The 14,945-nt window shown below is 34.1% G+C and overlaps 1 protein-coding gene across 1 annotated transcript; it reads left to right on the top strand.

Moving 5' to 3' along the window:
* The first annotated feature begins 10,772 nt into the window (after positions 1-10,772).
* LOC117341836 lies at positions 10,773-12,172 on the top strand. Its single transcript, XM_033903696.1, has 2 exons — positions 10,773-11,233; positions 11,556-12,172. Exons 1-2 carry the CDS (start codon positions 10,831-10,833, stop codon positions 12,170-12,172), a joined length of 1,020 nt encoding a protein of 339 aa, XP_033759587.1. The 5' UTR covers positions 10,773-10,830.
* The last annotated feature ends 2,773 nt before the right edge of the window (positions 12,173-14,945 follow it).

Genomic DNA, 14,945 nt, shown 5'->3' on the forward strand with positions numbered 1-14,945 from the left:
TGAAATAAAGAAAAGAACCCTAAGACACGTTTTTGTCATCCTTGAAAATGAGTCTGCTACATACCAACAAAAAAAATCAACGAATAAACACTTTCTTATCATTTCACTTACCTTTATTACGAATATATTTATCCCAAACACAAAAATGTAAAAATCATCTTGGAACATTTGTCTGATGTCCGTAAACTATATACTCTATATCTCTAAAACTGATGAGATTTCGTGTAAACACACGGACAAACGTAAACTGCATAGGCCTATTGCTCCACACTCCAGCTCGGTTTCCGAAATATTTGTTGAAATGCACGATGTCTTGAATGAATAAATCTCAGAATGAACATTTAACATCACAATAACCAGTAATAGCATACCTACGAAATCCAGGAAAGGACCAATAATTGAATCTGACAATGATTAGTCTAATATTCAGCGGTAACGTTCAACTTCGCGATGACGGTGTCATCTTCGAATATTTCGAGCGGAGTTATTTAAACAGGTTACCTATTAATGAATTACACAGATACAAGGACTTTCAAACTTATCTTTCGTTTTGTAAAATAATATCATTTACAAATATAGTACAGACGATATGAGTCGTGCATCTAAAATAGATGATAAGCTTTCGTTCATAACGACCTATACTTTGTCCCGTAGTGACTTGGTTCAGGGAATTTAGTTGCTACGTTGGGAGAATTTGAACTTGACATGCTTACATTTGTAAGTAAAGAAGTTATGGGATAAACAAGTTCCCCTACTCGTAAGGATTGTTTATCATTTTTTATTCAACTCTCGTTAGTTAATTTTCTAATTTTGAAAAGACACTCGCTAAAGCTCGTCTCTGTTCAAAATTAGAAAATTAACTAACTCGAGTTGGATAAAAATGATAAACAATCTCCACTCGTTTGGGAACCTCTATTTAACACAACATCAAAAGTAAAAGAGCTCAACATCCGTGACATGTATACTTGGACGTGTACGAACTTACCGATAGTGACGATAATGCTGACTGTGCCTTGCTCATGATCCCTCACAGACGGACATGCACTATTCGAAAAAAATACCCTTGTGGGTTTTATAATTCGTAAATCCTTGATAGGTAATTGCTTTCCAAATCGGCCGGTATATATGATATTAAACGTTTTCTTCAAAAAAAAAACCCCCAAAAAACAAAATAAGAACAGCGGCTCTTTCATGTGCTAACTGTGTGTCATTGGCGATCTGAATTTTGTCTACAGTTGTTTTAGTGGGTAGGTTTGGGGGCTGATTCCCTGAACGCCTACATTTTGAAATAACACCCTACTGAGTATGTTTGTACAGTAATTATAGTCTGTTCTGGTGAAGTCACTTACGTCACCTGTATTTTACCTGTGTGTGTTACCTGTAGATTTTATAGTATTTCTCATCAAAATCAAAGGTCAATATTCAATGAATAAATACTACACAAAAATATAATATTTTAGAATTACCTATATGCACATGATATTTGTCAATACTTATTTAAACAAATAAGAAATTATCAAATTAATAAATATCAATAATTATCAAATTAATATTAAATAATAATTCATTGCATTAAATATTAATTAATAATTCATTGAAATTAATATTGTAAAATATTCATTAATAATTCTTTAATTATCAATTTCATCAAAACAAAATGTAAATCAAATACTTTGCTTTGTTCTTAATTACAAGTTATACTGAAACAGCTTTCTTTTCTCATTTGAACACCTCTCTGATATCACAAAGACTGAAGATAATGATGTTGATAAGTAAAATTCGCTCACCTTACTGGTCGAGATAAGTAAAAACGATGAGCTGTGATGTAGCCCTGGCTACGGGATGGCATAACACTTGAAGATGATTACCGAAGCTACGTGTATGTATCTATATACTCCACCAATGAAAAGACGTAAGGTTCCGAGCACAAAAGGATACAGGGAGACAGAACCGTTGAAACCACTACGACAATGACCAAGGACGACCAAAGAAGTCTGGCACAGGAAATTCAAAAAGATTGTACAACATTCATGCACATCCCAACATCTTCACCATTATACGGACATTAAAGGACATACAGGCTACTAATGAGATGACTAGAATCCAACGTCGCGCTGAAGGTACAGAAACATCGACACTCGCCTTGTCCTTAAACAGAGACTAGATAACCAAACTATTGATATCATATCTTACGCCGATGCAGCCTCCGAACTTCTCCATTTAAGTAAAATGTGTGTAGTGATGTAACATATGGACATTGCTTTATCGTGTATGTATCAAAGAGGCTGTCAACAATATGTGATTTTCATGCACGTCGCCTCTCTGCAAGTAAATTATGCCATTGGTACAATGTGTTTTGCATCTATATCTTAATGTATTTTATTACACTGTGAAAATATATTTGTTAATTTGTTCCAACTGCGTACATGTATATTTACATATCTGTTACAGTTTTCTGTGTCTATTTGTTGATTTTAATTTTGTCCGTCCTGTAACGTTACATTATGTTTCTAATAGTGTTATTCCTATCAAAATATGTTACAGTATAAAAACATGTAACATTCTAAGATTATGGTGATATTCCAAAATGCATTAGCATATATGTACATGTACATTTCAAGTGCTCAATATATTATTAAGATTCTCATAGTGTTGTTTTCAAAATAAGATATAAAGATATATTAACTTGCAGAATTCTAATGCTCTTATAACTTATATATCAATGTGATTAATATTATACTATAAATTTCACAATTCTATTAAAATAAAATGTTGAAATATATATGCTAGTGTCTTGGTTTTCTTTAGTTGTCAAGTGATTTCTACAGGTAAAATACAGGTAAAATATATCGGGTAAATACAGAACATGTATGAAACAGACAATAATTACCCTTCCTTTGATGTCTAAATATGTAGGCGTTCGGGGAACACACCGGTTTGGGCATGGCCTTTAAAGTTAAAGGTAGTGTGTAATGCTATTCTTTAGAAGTATTGTGTTTGACCAGCTATCTGTGAGATTAACGTTTGGACACTGATTGAAGATAAGTTCAACAAAAAGGAATTGATACTACAAGGCCAACACCGTTAGAATTTTTAAGGCGGTCCCGTGGATATGTTTTTTTTTTTTTTTAATTTCTAGTCCCTTGACATCCATGTATACACGTTCCTGCCGCCTGACAACTAAGACAGTCACCCCTAAAACCTATTTAGCCGAGTACGATTTCTGGTCTAATTCATGATGAATATTCTAACATTTCATGACATTTTATAATTAACTCAATTAATTATGGTATATTTATTATGTCAAACCCAGAACTATTTAACTCTTGCAGCTTCCAACGTGATTAAATATGGGCGTATGGATCCCGAATTTCCGAGTGCGTTTTATGCATTTTGACTTCTACACATGACGTCAGACATGAAAAACCTTGCATCTAACGCAAGCCGTATATGTATTTCATGGCTACTTCTACTTGTTAAATAATTTCATTTATCCGTTTTTCGAAAAAAAATAAACGAAAACTAAAACAAACAAAAATAGAAATGTTATCATTGTATTTATAGTGTTTTTCTTTGTCATGATGATTGAAATGTCCATATTTAATTTGTATACATTTAATTAAACGATATTAGAACATCCCACATATGTAGTTTCCAACTGCCTGGCACCATAGGAACAAAGCAAAAATTACCTTTTGTATTTTGTTGTCCTTATCTTGGCAAATTACAAGTATATAGTTGGGATATAAAATCAAACTAAAATACCAAGGGTTTTGCAACATGCGTTTAGGGGTATAAACGGGTCTTTGAAATCCGATATGTGACGCTGTCACGAACCGTAGGAATTTATTCAATTCACAAAGGCCTATTTGGCTATGTGGGAAGGATCCGGAAGAGATTCTTAAGCTCTTCACGCGTACTGGCAAGATCGGCTTCTTTTTTATAATGAAAAGTTGCAGAACGTAGATGTTTTTTGGGTTTTTTTTAACAATGGTTACTATCAAAAGTAAGAAGCATCCGTGTGTGTGTTTTCTGTAGCTTATTCATATACATTGATGGTTCTAGAAGGCTACACGGTTATGTGAATTAGAATGAAGAATCTATGTTTTTATAAGTTATGTACTTTGTGATATGACTTTCCCTGTACATTTGATGATTGAATTAAAGACTGCAAGTGCATCTTACCTTGTCAATAATTAACGTCCGAAAAGCATGAAAACGATAGGTGTTCTGTTATCATGCGGCATCCATTGACGTAATATTTACAGCGGCATAACAAATTAATGTCACACGTGGACACACAATATCTATGATACACTTTATTTGTATATTGTTTAAGTTTGTCTTAGCCGACTAACCTATTAGCGCCACAGCCAGTTGAAGGTTTCTACTCTCGGTAAGGTATGAACCGGGTCCCATTACCGATCGTGTACCAAGCCTGCCCGATGTGATTTACATCTATGAACTTAAAAAAGCACATGTAATTTAATTATTCTGGTATCTCTTATCAATATTTAAATCACAAACCTGTACATTAGATCTCCAAAACAAAAAAGGCCCACAAAAAAAATACAAATGTTAAGGTCAATTTCCTTTTAGGAAATCGAATTGAATTGATACTAATGAGATATTCCGCAGGATTTCAACATAAAAACTGCTTCTAAGTTATACTAAGTTTCACTAGCCTGTTAAAATTTACAACTCTGTCGTTTACGGTATGCGGGGTCGGATAAAACTGTATTTCTTGATAAATCAAACTGGCGCAACAGGTTAGAAACATATTTTGTAAAATGATATCCGGTTTTGTTGTCAACCTTCTGACTCCCACGGAATCCGACTCATTGGTATCCGACCCAACAGTATCTTTGGTTTGTTTTTGTTTAACGTCCTATAGGGAACAACCAACCAATTGTCTGGCAGCCACTGATTGGCCAGTATGTTATGAAGTGAGAAAATAGATATGTAGCCTGATAGGTAACTATCAATAAGAAATGTTGGTATAAATTTCTTAAGTCCGATTGGTTTTTTCCCCAAAAGTTCACGTAATAATAGTAAACAGGTAAACATTTAAGATTTTTGAGAATTTTTAATGCGAAATTCACCTATTTTCAAAATGGCTACCCTGGAGAAAATTTGAGCTGAAGGACCCAACTTTTTTTTTTGATTAGGTGTTATATCAGACCCTAAACTTTTGTTATAAACCATAATCGTCATATTCAATTCAAGAATTTGAATGAAATAATCCAAAACGTTAACACTAAGGTCTATGGGAAAACAATTGGTTGGTTGGTCTCTATTAACAGCCAGGGTCATTTAGGACGTGCCAGGTTTTGGCGGTGGAGAAAAGCCGGAGTATCCGGGGAAAACCGACGGCCTACGGTCAGTACAGTAAACTCCACATTTCACGAAGTCGGATTTAACGATATACCGCATTTCACGAAGTCTTTAAAAATCCCCTACTGAGCCTCTATATAAACCTTCGTAAATTAATCCTGTATTCACGAAGTCGCTATGTACGAACTATTGCTTTGTGCGATATGGTCTGGGGGTCCCCACGGGATAATTTACCTGTATGTACGAACTGTGAAAACAACTCATTAACCCTACCCGATATAAATCGCTGTAAAAACAAGTCACTGTTCATTTGTTTGTCACTTTATACACGAAAGAAGGTGTCAAAATGGCTACTCCGAAAAAGAGAAAGATATTGGATCTTCAAACGAAACACCAAATTTTGATTGATGTCGACAATGTTTGCGTGTATCACCAAACTTTCTGACTTTGCTGACAAGTGTCATTATTCTTCAAAACAGAAACAAATGACTGACTTTTTTACGAAAGTATGAAAAAAAATGTTCGATGATCGCTCGCCGGTATATTTTCCTGCGTACGTGTACTGTATATAGGCTTATGTACACATGATTCAATGCATGCGTTTAGCTTACGTTGTGTTAATTACAATTTGTAAATAATAATTAAAATGTAACACAAGTTTAACAAAATGTCAAGTGATTGTTGTTTTTAAATACTGATCATACAGTTAGTGTTTACACATTTACGCTAGGCCTAGCTAGCCGGACAATAGGTCTGGCTTATTACATCGCCCGAGGTGAATACCTGTCTACTCCAGGTATGTTTTTCACATCTCGCTACCCCCGATCAGTTAATAACAATAGTCTAAAGAAAAACGTCCGCGGTGATAGAGTGTCGTCTAAAATTCACGTGTACACTGTTAAAAATTTAGCATTCAATTATTGAAATAATATGTCTGTAGGCAATCATTTAAGCAATACTTGTCTGCAATTTTCACGTATCTCCGTTCAAAAAGAGTAGACATCGGCACAAATACGCCCGGACAACATGATTCCGGAATTCGATTCAAAGTTCACTTTATTATCGTAAACAACTATAGACGACTGCTTCATTCACGATGTATGCCGTTTTCGATGAAACAATGTTGATTATTGTTTAAATAAAAAAAATAATATGTATATTGAATTGATCAGCGGCGTATCAAGCTTTCTACGTCTATGAGTTGATGATTTCGCCGCACACTTGTTGAACATTTACATCACGTCACATGATCGTTATACTTTGACACAACACTCCAGAATAATTGTGCTTTCGGAACAAGAGTTAAGCATATTTTTGTGAAGCATGGCAATTTAAATCATTTGTTTTTCATCGCATTGACTTACTGTATAGCATCTTAATGTTGGATGTAGCATAACGATAGTTCAAAGTTATTTGAAAATTAAAGTAGAATTCTAGAACTGATATTTTGAGAGGAAAGTAAAATAATTTTCAAATTTGCCAATACACTGAAATTAAATCACTGTGTCAATTTGTATAAATTTCTTTCCGTATAACACATCAAGTTAGTGATTTATATTATTATTTATATTATTAGAGATCATTTATATGTTATTTATATCATTAGAGGGCAGACCTCCCTTACTGTAATGACACACTAAAAACGATCTAAAATAGAATACCATAATAAACGGGTTCCACTGTATGTGATAATATTTATTGTAATCAATAAAATATAATAATATACGCACAACCTTTTTATTGTTTTGATTCGGCAGAAAACAATTACTGATCAACAAACAGAGATGGGATACCAGATATTCAGGCGGAATACTGGGTCACTGTATAATTATATTTCGTCTGGAATACCATACTCTTTATCTTATTTATCCTTATCTTTAGCTTAATTTATACCCCTGTGAATCGATCATCAAAATAAGAGAATTGGCATGCACGCTGGAATCAACATCGCCGCCATGGAAGATATGAAGCACCATAACATTACTGTTTGGATTGCTGGTCTACCATTCTCTGATTTCGTTGCGTCATCTGCAGACAAACACACAATACACTGTTTATTTTCTTTGTCAGAGGAATGAGAACATATAACCATTATTACTCGATTTATGCTGTGAAAGATCTTTCGTTTGCGACTTCAATTTTCACGAACTTTAACGATCCCCCCAATACAACATTTTAATTTACTTATAAGTTTTAATTATTTTTATTGTGACACAGTTGAGAGGATATACATGTGATAGACGTTTTCAAAATCAGATATTATGAATTTTGTTTTGCCATTAGTATGTTGTACCCCAGCCCTGATTTTTACTTATTTGGAGACATTTCATAATGGACATTTATTGTGGTCGGTTGCACAGCGGTCACACATTGTTTTTTTGTTTTTTTTTCCAGACCTTTCTTTCGATCGCAATAGAAAGTTACTGTAGCTTACAGATTATGTTTAAATCAATTACGTTATCATGGTATTATATTCAAAACTAATGCATTGTAATTTTAACTCTTTCAGTACCGTTGTCGACTATAGTCGACATAAAAATGTGCTCCCTCTTCTCCGTTGTCGACTATAGTCGACATGATTTCAAGCTCCGTCTTCCCGGCTGTCGACTATCGGCTGTCGACTATAGTCGACAGACTAATTGACGTTATTAAAGCGTTGATCTGTTGACAGCATCAACCGATAAATACAATTACCAAATGCAATGATATATAAAATGTGTTCAAAGCCTTTGAAACAAAAACTTTGGTTGATAAATTAGTTTTTATTTCGTTTGTTTTAAGTGTTTTTTCGGTAGATTAATAGTTGATTTTTTCTCAATATGTTCTTAATGTACACAATATGGCGGCTTGCTACATTTGCAGTTTAGATATCTGAGTCTAGGACGTTTCAGAGTGATAAATCTAGATCTTATTTTATTAAATATTTATTAATAAGAGCGAAGCTGTTCGGGCAGCGAAGCTGCCCGAGCGAAGCTCTTTACCGTTAACGTGCGCGTATGTACAGTATTCTAGTCCAGCTTCGCATAACATTGACGGGATGGTACAGTCTGAAAATTTTCTGCCGGAAGTGAGCGTGAGCAACCCGCTCCAGTTGTCTGCAGAAACTTTAGAAAAAGTCGAACGTTACGTAAATCCAGTTGGTGTGTTCATAATGCTGACTAATTGTTTTTGTAAAAAATATCTGTTATAGTGTGCGAATAAAATGTAGCTCGAGTTATGGTTTCGAGGACAGAACTGGGAACATTCGGCATATTTCCGATGATTGCCGAAAATGTACCGAGATGTTGCACCCTCCATGTCGTTCCTAGGCAACGTGGTTGCTATATAAATCTAGCCAATCAGAACGCGAGGTCGATTGTCCGCCATTACTTCCGCCAACTTGTCGGACCTCAGTTGAACACCGCGAGAATACATATATGTAAACAGAAAATGGTGAAAACGTACTCGTGGGGAACTGGCAACAGTTACGGCCGTTACCCTGATAGATTCGAGGGCGATGTTGTATATTCTACAATTCATGGAACCTAAAACGTAAGTAAAAGCGATATGAAAATGAGCTTGAGGTGGGTGAAGGCGTACAAAAGCATGTCAAAACGAAAGTAGAAGCAACAAGGTAATGTCACCGTTGTGTACTGTACAGTAAGACTAGTGTAACGAAGTACATGTATGTGTAGTACAAACATGTATTTACTGCGAAAGTTTGGAATCTTGTCTTCATGTATTTAGTCATCAACAGTGTACTTTCACTTTCTCGTGGCAAGGTTTGCTTAACGTTATACTGCAGTCTGATATGTATGTCTGGTGTGGTGTTAGGGCAAGAGAAAACTCATACTCGGGCTATCTGATACCATTTGAAACACACTCATCAATGCATGCTTTTATTACATTTAACTTATACCACAGGGGCATGTCTAGCCTTATATGGAAAAAAATAGCCAGATATACCTATATGAATACTTTATATGTAAGTATTTCTGGCTGTTTTTAAAATATAAGACGAGACATGTCCATGTGGTTATATAAAATTCATTAGCTATTAATTTCAAAAGTATGCCAAAATATTTGTTTCCATTGATTTCTCAGTCTATCTTGATATTTCAAAACTGAAAGTAGGATTTTTTTGTAGTGATGTACCATAAATTAAGCTTTTTTCAATAAATATCATATGTATAATTAAAATATTGTTTAGATCATGCCTTATACATGTATCAATGGTGCCCAATACCAGTTTTAATTAAAAGATGATAATCTCTCAAATCTTACTGTATTTCTAATTCTACTATAGAACACAGTATACATAAGGTTGGTAGAGACATTAGGTTACATTGTAGTTACCAGCTATGTTATCGTTACCAACAATATTAATGTTGCAAAATTACATCTGATTCACACTTATTTCCCCTCACAGATTACCAAATGTACTACCACATGAAATGTGTATATTACTGGAATGTCTCCATTTGGCACTAATATTTGGGATATCTAATGATAATGTGATATTTTTTAATGAAACGCTTTCCTGTTGATTATCATATTGGCATTGAGTGAAATGAAAATATTCTATAACTAAATATTTTATAAACCACATTTGAATCTATAAACCAGTCAAACATAATGATGTGACAGCTTGACTAATTGAATGCATTTGATTTTCCTTCCTCTATAATAAACATCAACTACAATATAATACAAGTGAAATTTTGAAACTGTCTATTCTAATCCCTGAGTGTTATTAATCCGTGACCTTATCCACCATCTGTAAACATATCATATCCGACCCCAACCCCCGAGTATTCTAACATGACCTTGCCTGATATGAATCCTGAGCTTTCTAATTTACCATTTAAAATACATGTAAAATGTATGTACATATGTTTTCTATTTTCTTGTCTATAAAGTAAACAGCAAGCATGTCAGAAGACTTCATGTATAGGGTGGGAATAGCACATACATAGAATATATACATCCTATTTGTTGAAATATTGTAAAGCATACTCCGGACATGTAGAAAAATGAAAGCTTTAGCTTAAGAGTGTTGTCATTAAATGAAAAATATGAAGGAAAAAAAAAACCATTTGTAACTATTGTATTTTTTCAGATACAGCTTTGGAAGTTGTGTCAGCAGCAGATCTAGATGAAATAAAGAGGCTAGAACAACAACTACATAGATATATTTACACTTGCTTAGCTTTGTCACTATACAACATTACCAGATTAATCTGTTTACCATACTTGCATGGAAACATCATGACCTTTGAACTCGCGTATGAAAATATTACTAGGCGAACTACTTTTCCAAAACACATGGCTTTGTTTACATTTTACTGCACATAAGTTATTTTTTTTTGTAATACACGAAGAAATATTCATAAAATTGAAAAAAAATAATATTTAAATAGAAAATGAATATTTGTAATACAGAAAAAAAATAAAAAAAACATTTCCCAACATGCATTGTCTTCACTTTCTGTCGTCTGCAACATAAACGACGTCAACATGTATGGAAGTTTTGACTTGCAAAATGACATGTTTAAAACTTCACCTGAAGAAATGAACAGCTCTGATGATGAAGATTTGGGAAGTATTGATTTAGAAATACACGCAATGGTTGAAATTGTAGCTTCAGACGAGGCAGAGGGCATTAGAAAAATGATTGATGAATTAGCAAGGGCCGAAGACGATGTTACGATTCCAGCTGTTATGACGTCAGCTAGTCTCTCGACTGATGTTAAACCTACGCCTATTGAGAACCCTAATATTTCATCTGCAATAGAAAACCAAGAAACCAACAAGAAACGTTTTAAAACAACAACAGAAATAGAAAGGAAGGAAATAGCTGAAAATTCCCAGTCACACAGAACAAAGCAAAATACAACTTGGGGAATGAAAATATTTCAAGGTAAATCAATATGAAATCTTGAGAGTAAATCAATATATAGTAAATCAATATGAAATCTGGATTGAAATATATCATTAAAACTACAATCAATGGCGACAAAAACCTAAAAGCAACTCTGATAAATAAATATAAAAAAAAAGAAAAGAAAAAGGAAAGCAATGAAACCCTCGTATCGTGAATTGTCATTCGTGTAAACTGTCATTTCTATGCAAGAAATTGAACACCGGTAAATCAACAGTAATCTCAAATTTTATAATAAAGTGATTACCTGCTAATTTATCCGTTACACCAAAGACTTAGAACATGGGCATTATTTTTTCAGCATGGAGCATGGAAGTCAGTGGCAAAGAAGTAGACATGTCAACAATTACAGCAGCAGAACTGGATGAAATATTGTCAAGATTTTACTGCGAGGCAACACCAAAAAATGTAGAAAAACGCACAGAAAATCTTCCTTCTCAGCAAGCACAAGTTTATCATAAAAATTCTTTAATAAATATCAGGGGAGCAATAAACCGTAAACTGACAGACTTAGGGAGAGACATAGATTTGGTAAGAGACAAGAAATTTAAATCCTCCAACCTTAACATGACAGGGCTGCTAAAACAAAGAATGCATGACGGCTCTTCACGCGCAACACAGCATAAAGCTATAATCAATGAAAATGATCTCAAAGAAATGTCAACTTACCTTTCATCTGCTCCTAGTTCACCTGTTGTACTACGCCAGTGTACGTGGTACAACATCGCCATCCATTTCGTGACAAGAGGTCTCGAGTTCCACAAGCAACTGAGGTTAAATTCCTTTGATTTCTGTTCTGATGAACATGGGGAATTCGCGCTGCTTAACCATGAAACACAGCAAAAGAATTATCAAGGTGGTATATCCCATTCCGATGCTCCGGAGAAGAGAATGTATGTAACCGGTGCACCGAATTGACCAGTTGCGATGTTGAAACTTTTCATTAAAAAAACTGACCCAAGTGCTAAAATGTTGTTCAATCAATACGTGAAAGGTGCAAATCTCAATTATGAAATATGGTACACTGACAAACCTCTCGCATCTCGCACATACAGCAATTTCATGTCTGACATATGTGTTGCCGCACAACTGTCAACAAAATACACGGCCCACAGTTTGAGAGCTACAGCTATTGAAGCGCTCAACAATCACGGTTTCGAAGCTCGACACATTATGTATATGAGTGGACACAAAACAGAGTCTGCCATCCGATCTTACAATAGGTCATGCACTCCTCAGCAAAGACAAGCATTATCCAAAACACTATCTTCTCTTGCTTGTGCTCCACGTGTTGACAGTTCCGCGCCTACACATATGCCTCAACTTGCTCAAGCCCGGCCGACAAATTCAAATCAAGTCGTTCCCTTTGGCGTTGACACAATCTCTGCTGAACACACGGTTTCCACGGACGTATTGTCACAAAATCAAACAGCGATATCCAACACGGCTAGCTACTTAAACTCTGGACTGATGACAAACAATGCATTCCACGGTTGTACTTTCAACTTCGGAAAACTGATAACTATGGGCGGCCGTTTTAGGATAAAATACAGACACTACTTAAGTGCAAAAAAAGCCAAATGGCCATTATGTTCTTTTTACACTTAAGTGCAAAAGATTTGCACTTAAGTGTCAAAAAAATTATTTGCACTTAAGTGCAAAAAAATGAAGCGGTTTCCAACAAGAAATTCACCTACCGAAGTAATTTTTTCGACTGGTCCAAAATGAAGTACGATGATTGGTCGACCAATGGGCGAAGTTCTATCAATTTCGTATCGACCAATCAAATCATGCATACTGTCGCAGTGTGCCCTAGCGATACGTAAACAATATGGCGGCTTCTATATTACCTCGTGTTAAATCTTGTAACCGAGCGACTCGTCAGCTGATAGAAGTGAAACAATTATAAAAAAAAGCTTTGTTGGTTTTAAATGGTACAATCGATCAATGTGAAATATAAACCATAATAGAAGGTTTTTTACAGTAGACCTTCTTTGACCACGTCTTCCAGTATATGTTTGGTAACAAGTTATGGTAATATTACATAGTACTGTCTTTACCACGCAAATATCTATGAATTTATACTTACTTTTTGTGGAAATAAATGCAACTGCATTTGACTTGAATGCAAAGCTGAAAACCAGAGCTTGAAACTGTGCTGGTTGAATTATTATGTCACACCCCAAGTATTGATTAAAGAAATATTCCTATCTTGCAAAGAGTATCACATGTCATTGCGAATATCGACATTACCGGGAGTGTAGCATAATAAATGGGATTAACTGTAACATTTATGACCAAAATAATGTAAACAGTGAAGGAATAAGGACACTTCACATGCTTTTATGTATTAATTTAGACGTATTTACAATTACAGGAAATTCCTAGTAAAAAATATAAAGTAAAAGCCTCCTCCCCCCGCCCAGGCCTGATAATGAAAAGGGATGATAATCTAGGGATAAATTTATAGTTTTTTGCACTTAAGTGTAAAAAAACGTTTTTTGCACTTAAGTGTAAAAAAAAGTTTTTGCACTTAAGTGTAAAAAAACTTTTTTTGCACTTAAGTGTAAAAAAACTTTTTGCACTTAAGTGTAAAAAACGTTTTTGCACTTAAGTGTAAAAAAAGTTTTTGCACTTAAATGTAAAAAAAAGGTTTTTTGCACTTAAGTGTAAAAAACGTTTTTGCACTTAAGTGTAAAAAAAGTTTTTGCACTTAAATGTAAAAAAAAAGGTTTTTTGCACTTAAGTGTAAAAAAAGTTTTTTTGCACTAAAGTGAAAAAAAAAAGTTTTTTGCACTTAAGTGTAAAAAAAACCGTTTTTTGCACTTAAGTGTAAAAAAAAAAGTTTTTTGCACTTAAGTGTAAAAAAAGTTTTTGCACTTAAGTGTAAAAAAAAACGTTTTTTGCACTTAAGTGTAAAAAAAAGTTTTTTGCACTTAAGTGCAAAAAACTCTACTTTCCCTTCCCCCTACAGAGAAACATACCAATTCATGCTCATCTATTACTCAGCAATGGCCAAGTTTGCAGTATTTGGGAGCAGCTATGCTACTCCTCTTGAGAGATATTATCATGGTTTCCTTAATGAAAATTATGATAACAAATGTGTTTTAGAAAAGAAAATATCAAAATCTCTATTTGTTGAGTAATTCCCAAAATGCAAGTAATATATAAAAAAAATCTTAACTGTCAAAGTTAGTATTTAAATTTAATTTCCAATCTTGTCCACTATTATGAAATGTTATATTTATTCATACTATTGTTTCTTATGCATGTTCCTGGCACTGTCAGATTCTTCGGGAAGGATGGCATGCGTTCAGATTCGATCAAAAGACAATTACTTATCGACTTGATAGAGTACTTTACTTTCAACATATTTTATTGTCTAAACAAGAACAATAGGATTAGGCACAAGTTATTACAACTTATGAAGCCTTCTCCACTCAACAGGTTAATATTTACAAGTAATGACATAGGTATAATATAAAGTAAATCATGTAACATTTAGGAGGAAAAATGGATAATCTAACATACAATGTACATTTACATAATAAAGAGATACAAGTATATATATTCAAAATCTTCTGCTGGCTTTTATGAAAGACTGCACATATCCAAATACATAACTATTCACTTCCAAAGCCAAGTTTTCATTACCATATAATAACAAATTTAAATTTACATGTATATTTAA

This window comes from Pecten maximus, chromosome 14 (genome assembly GCF_902652985.1).
Source record: "Pecten maximus chromosome 14, xPecMax1.1, whole genome shotgun sequence".
Classification (NCBI taxonomy): Eukaryota; Metazoa; Mollusca; class Bivalvia; order Pectinida; family Pectinidae; genus Pecten; species Pecten maximus.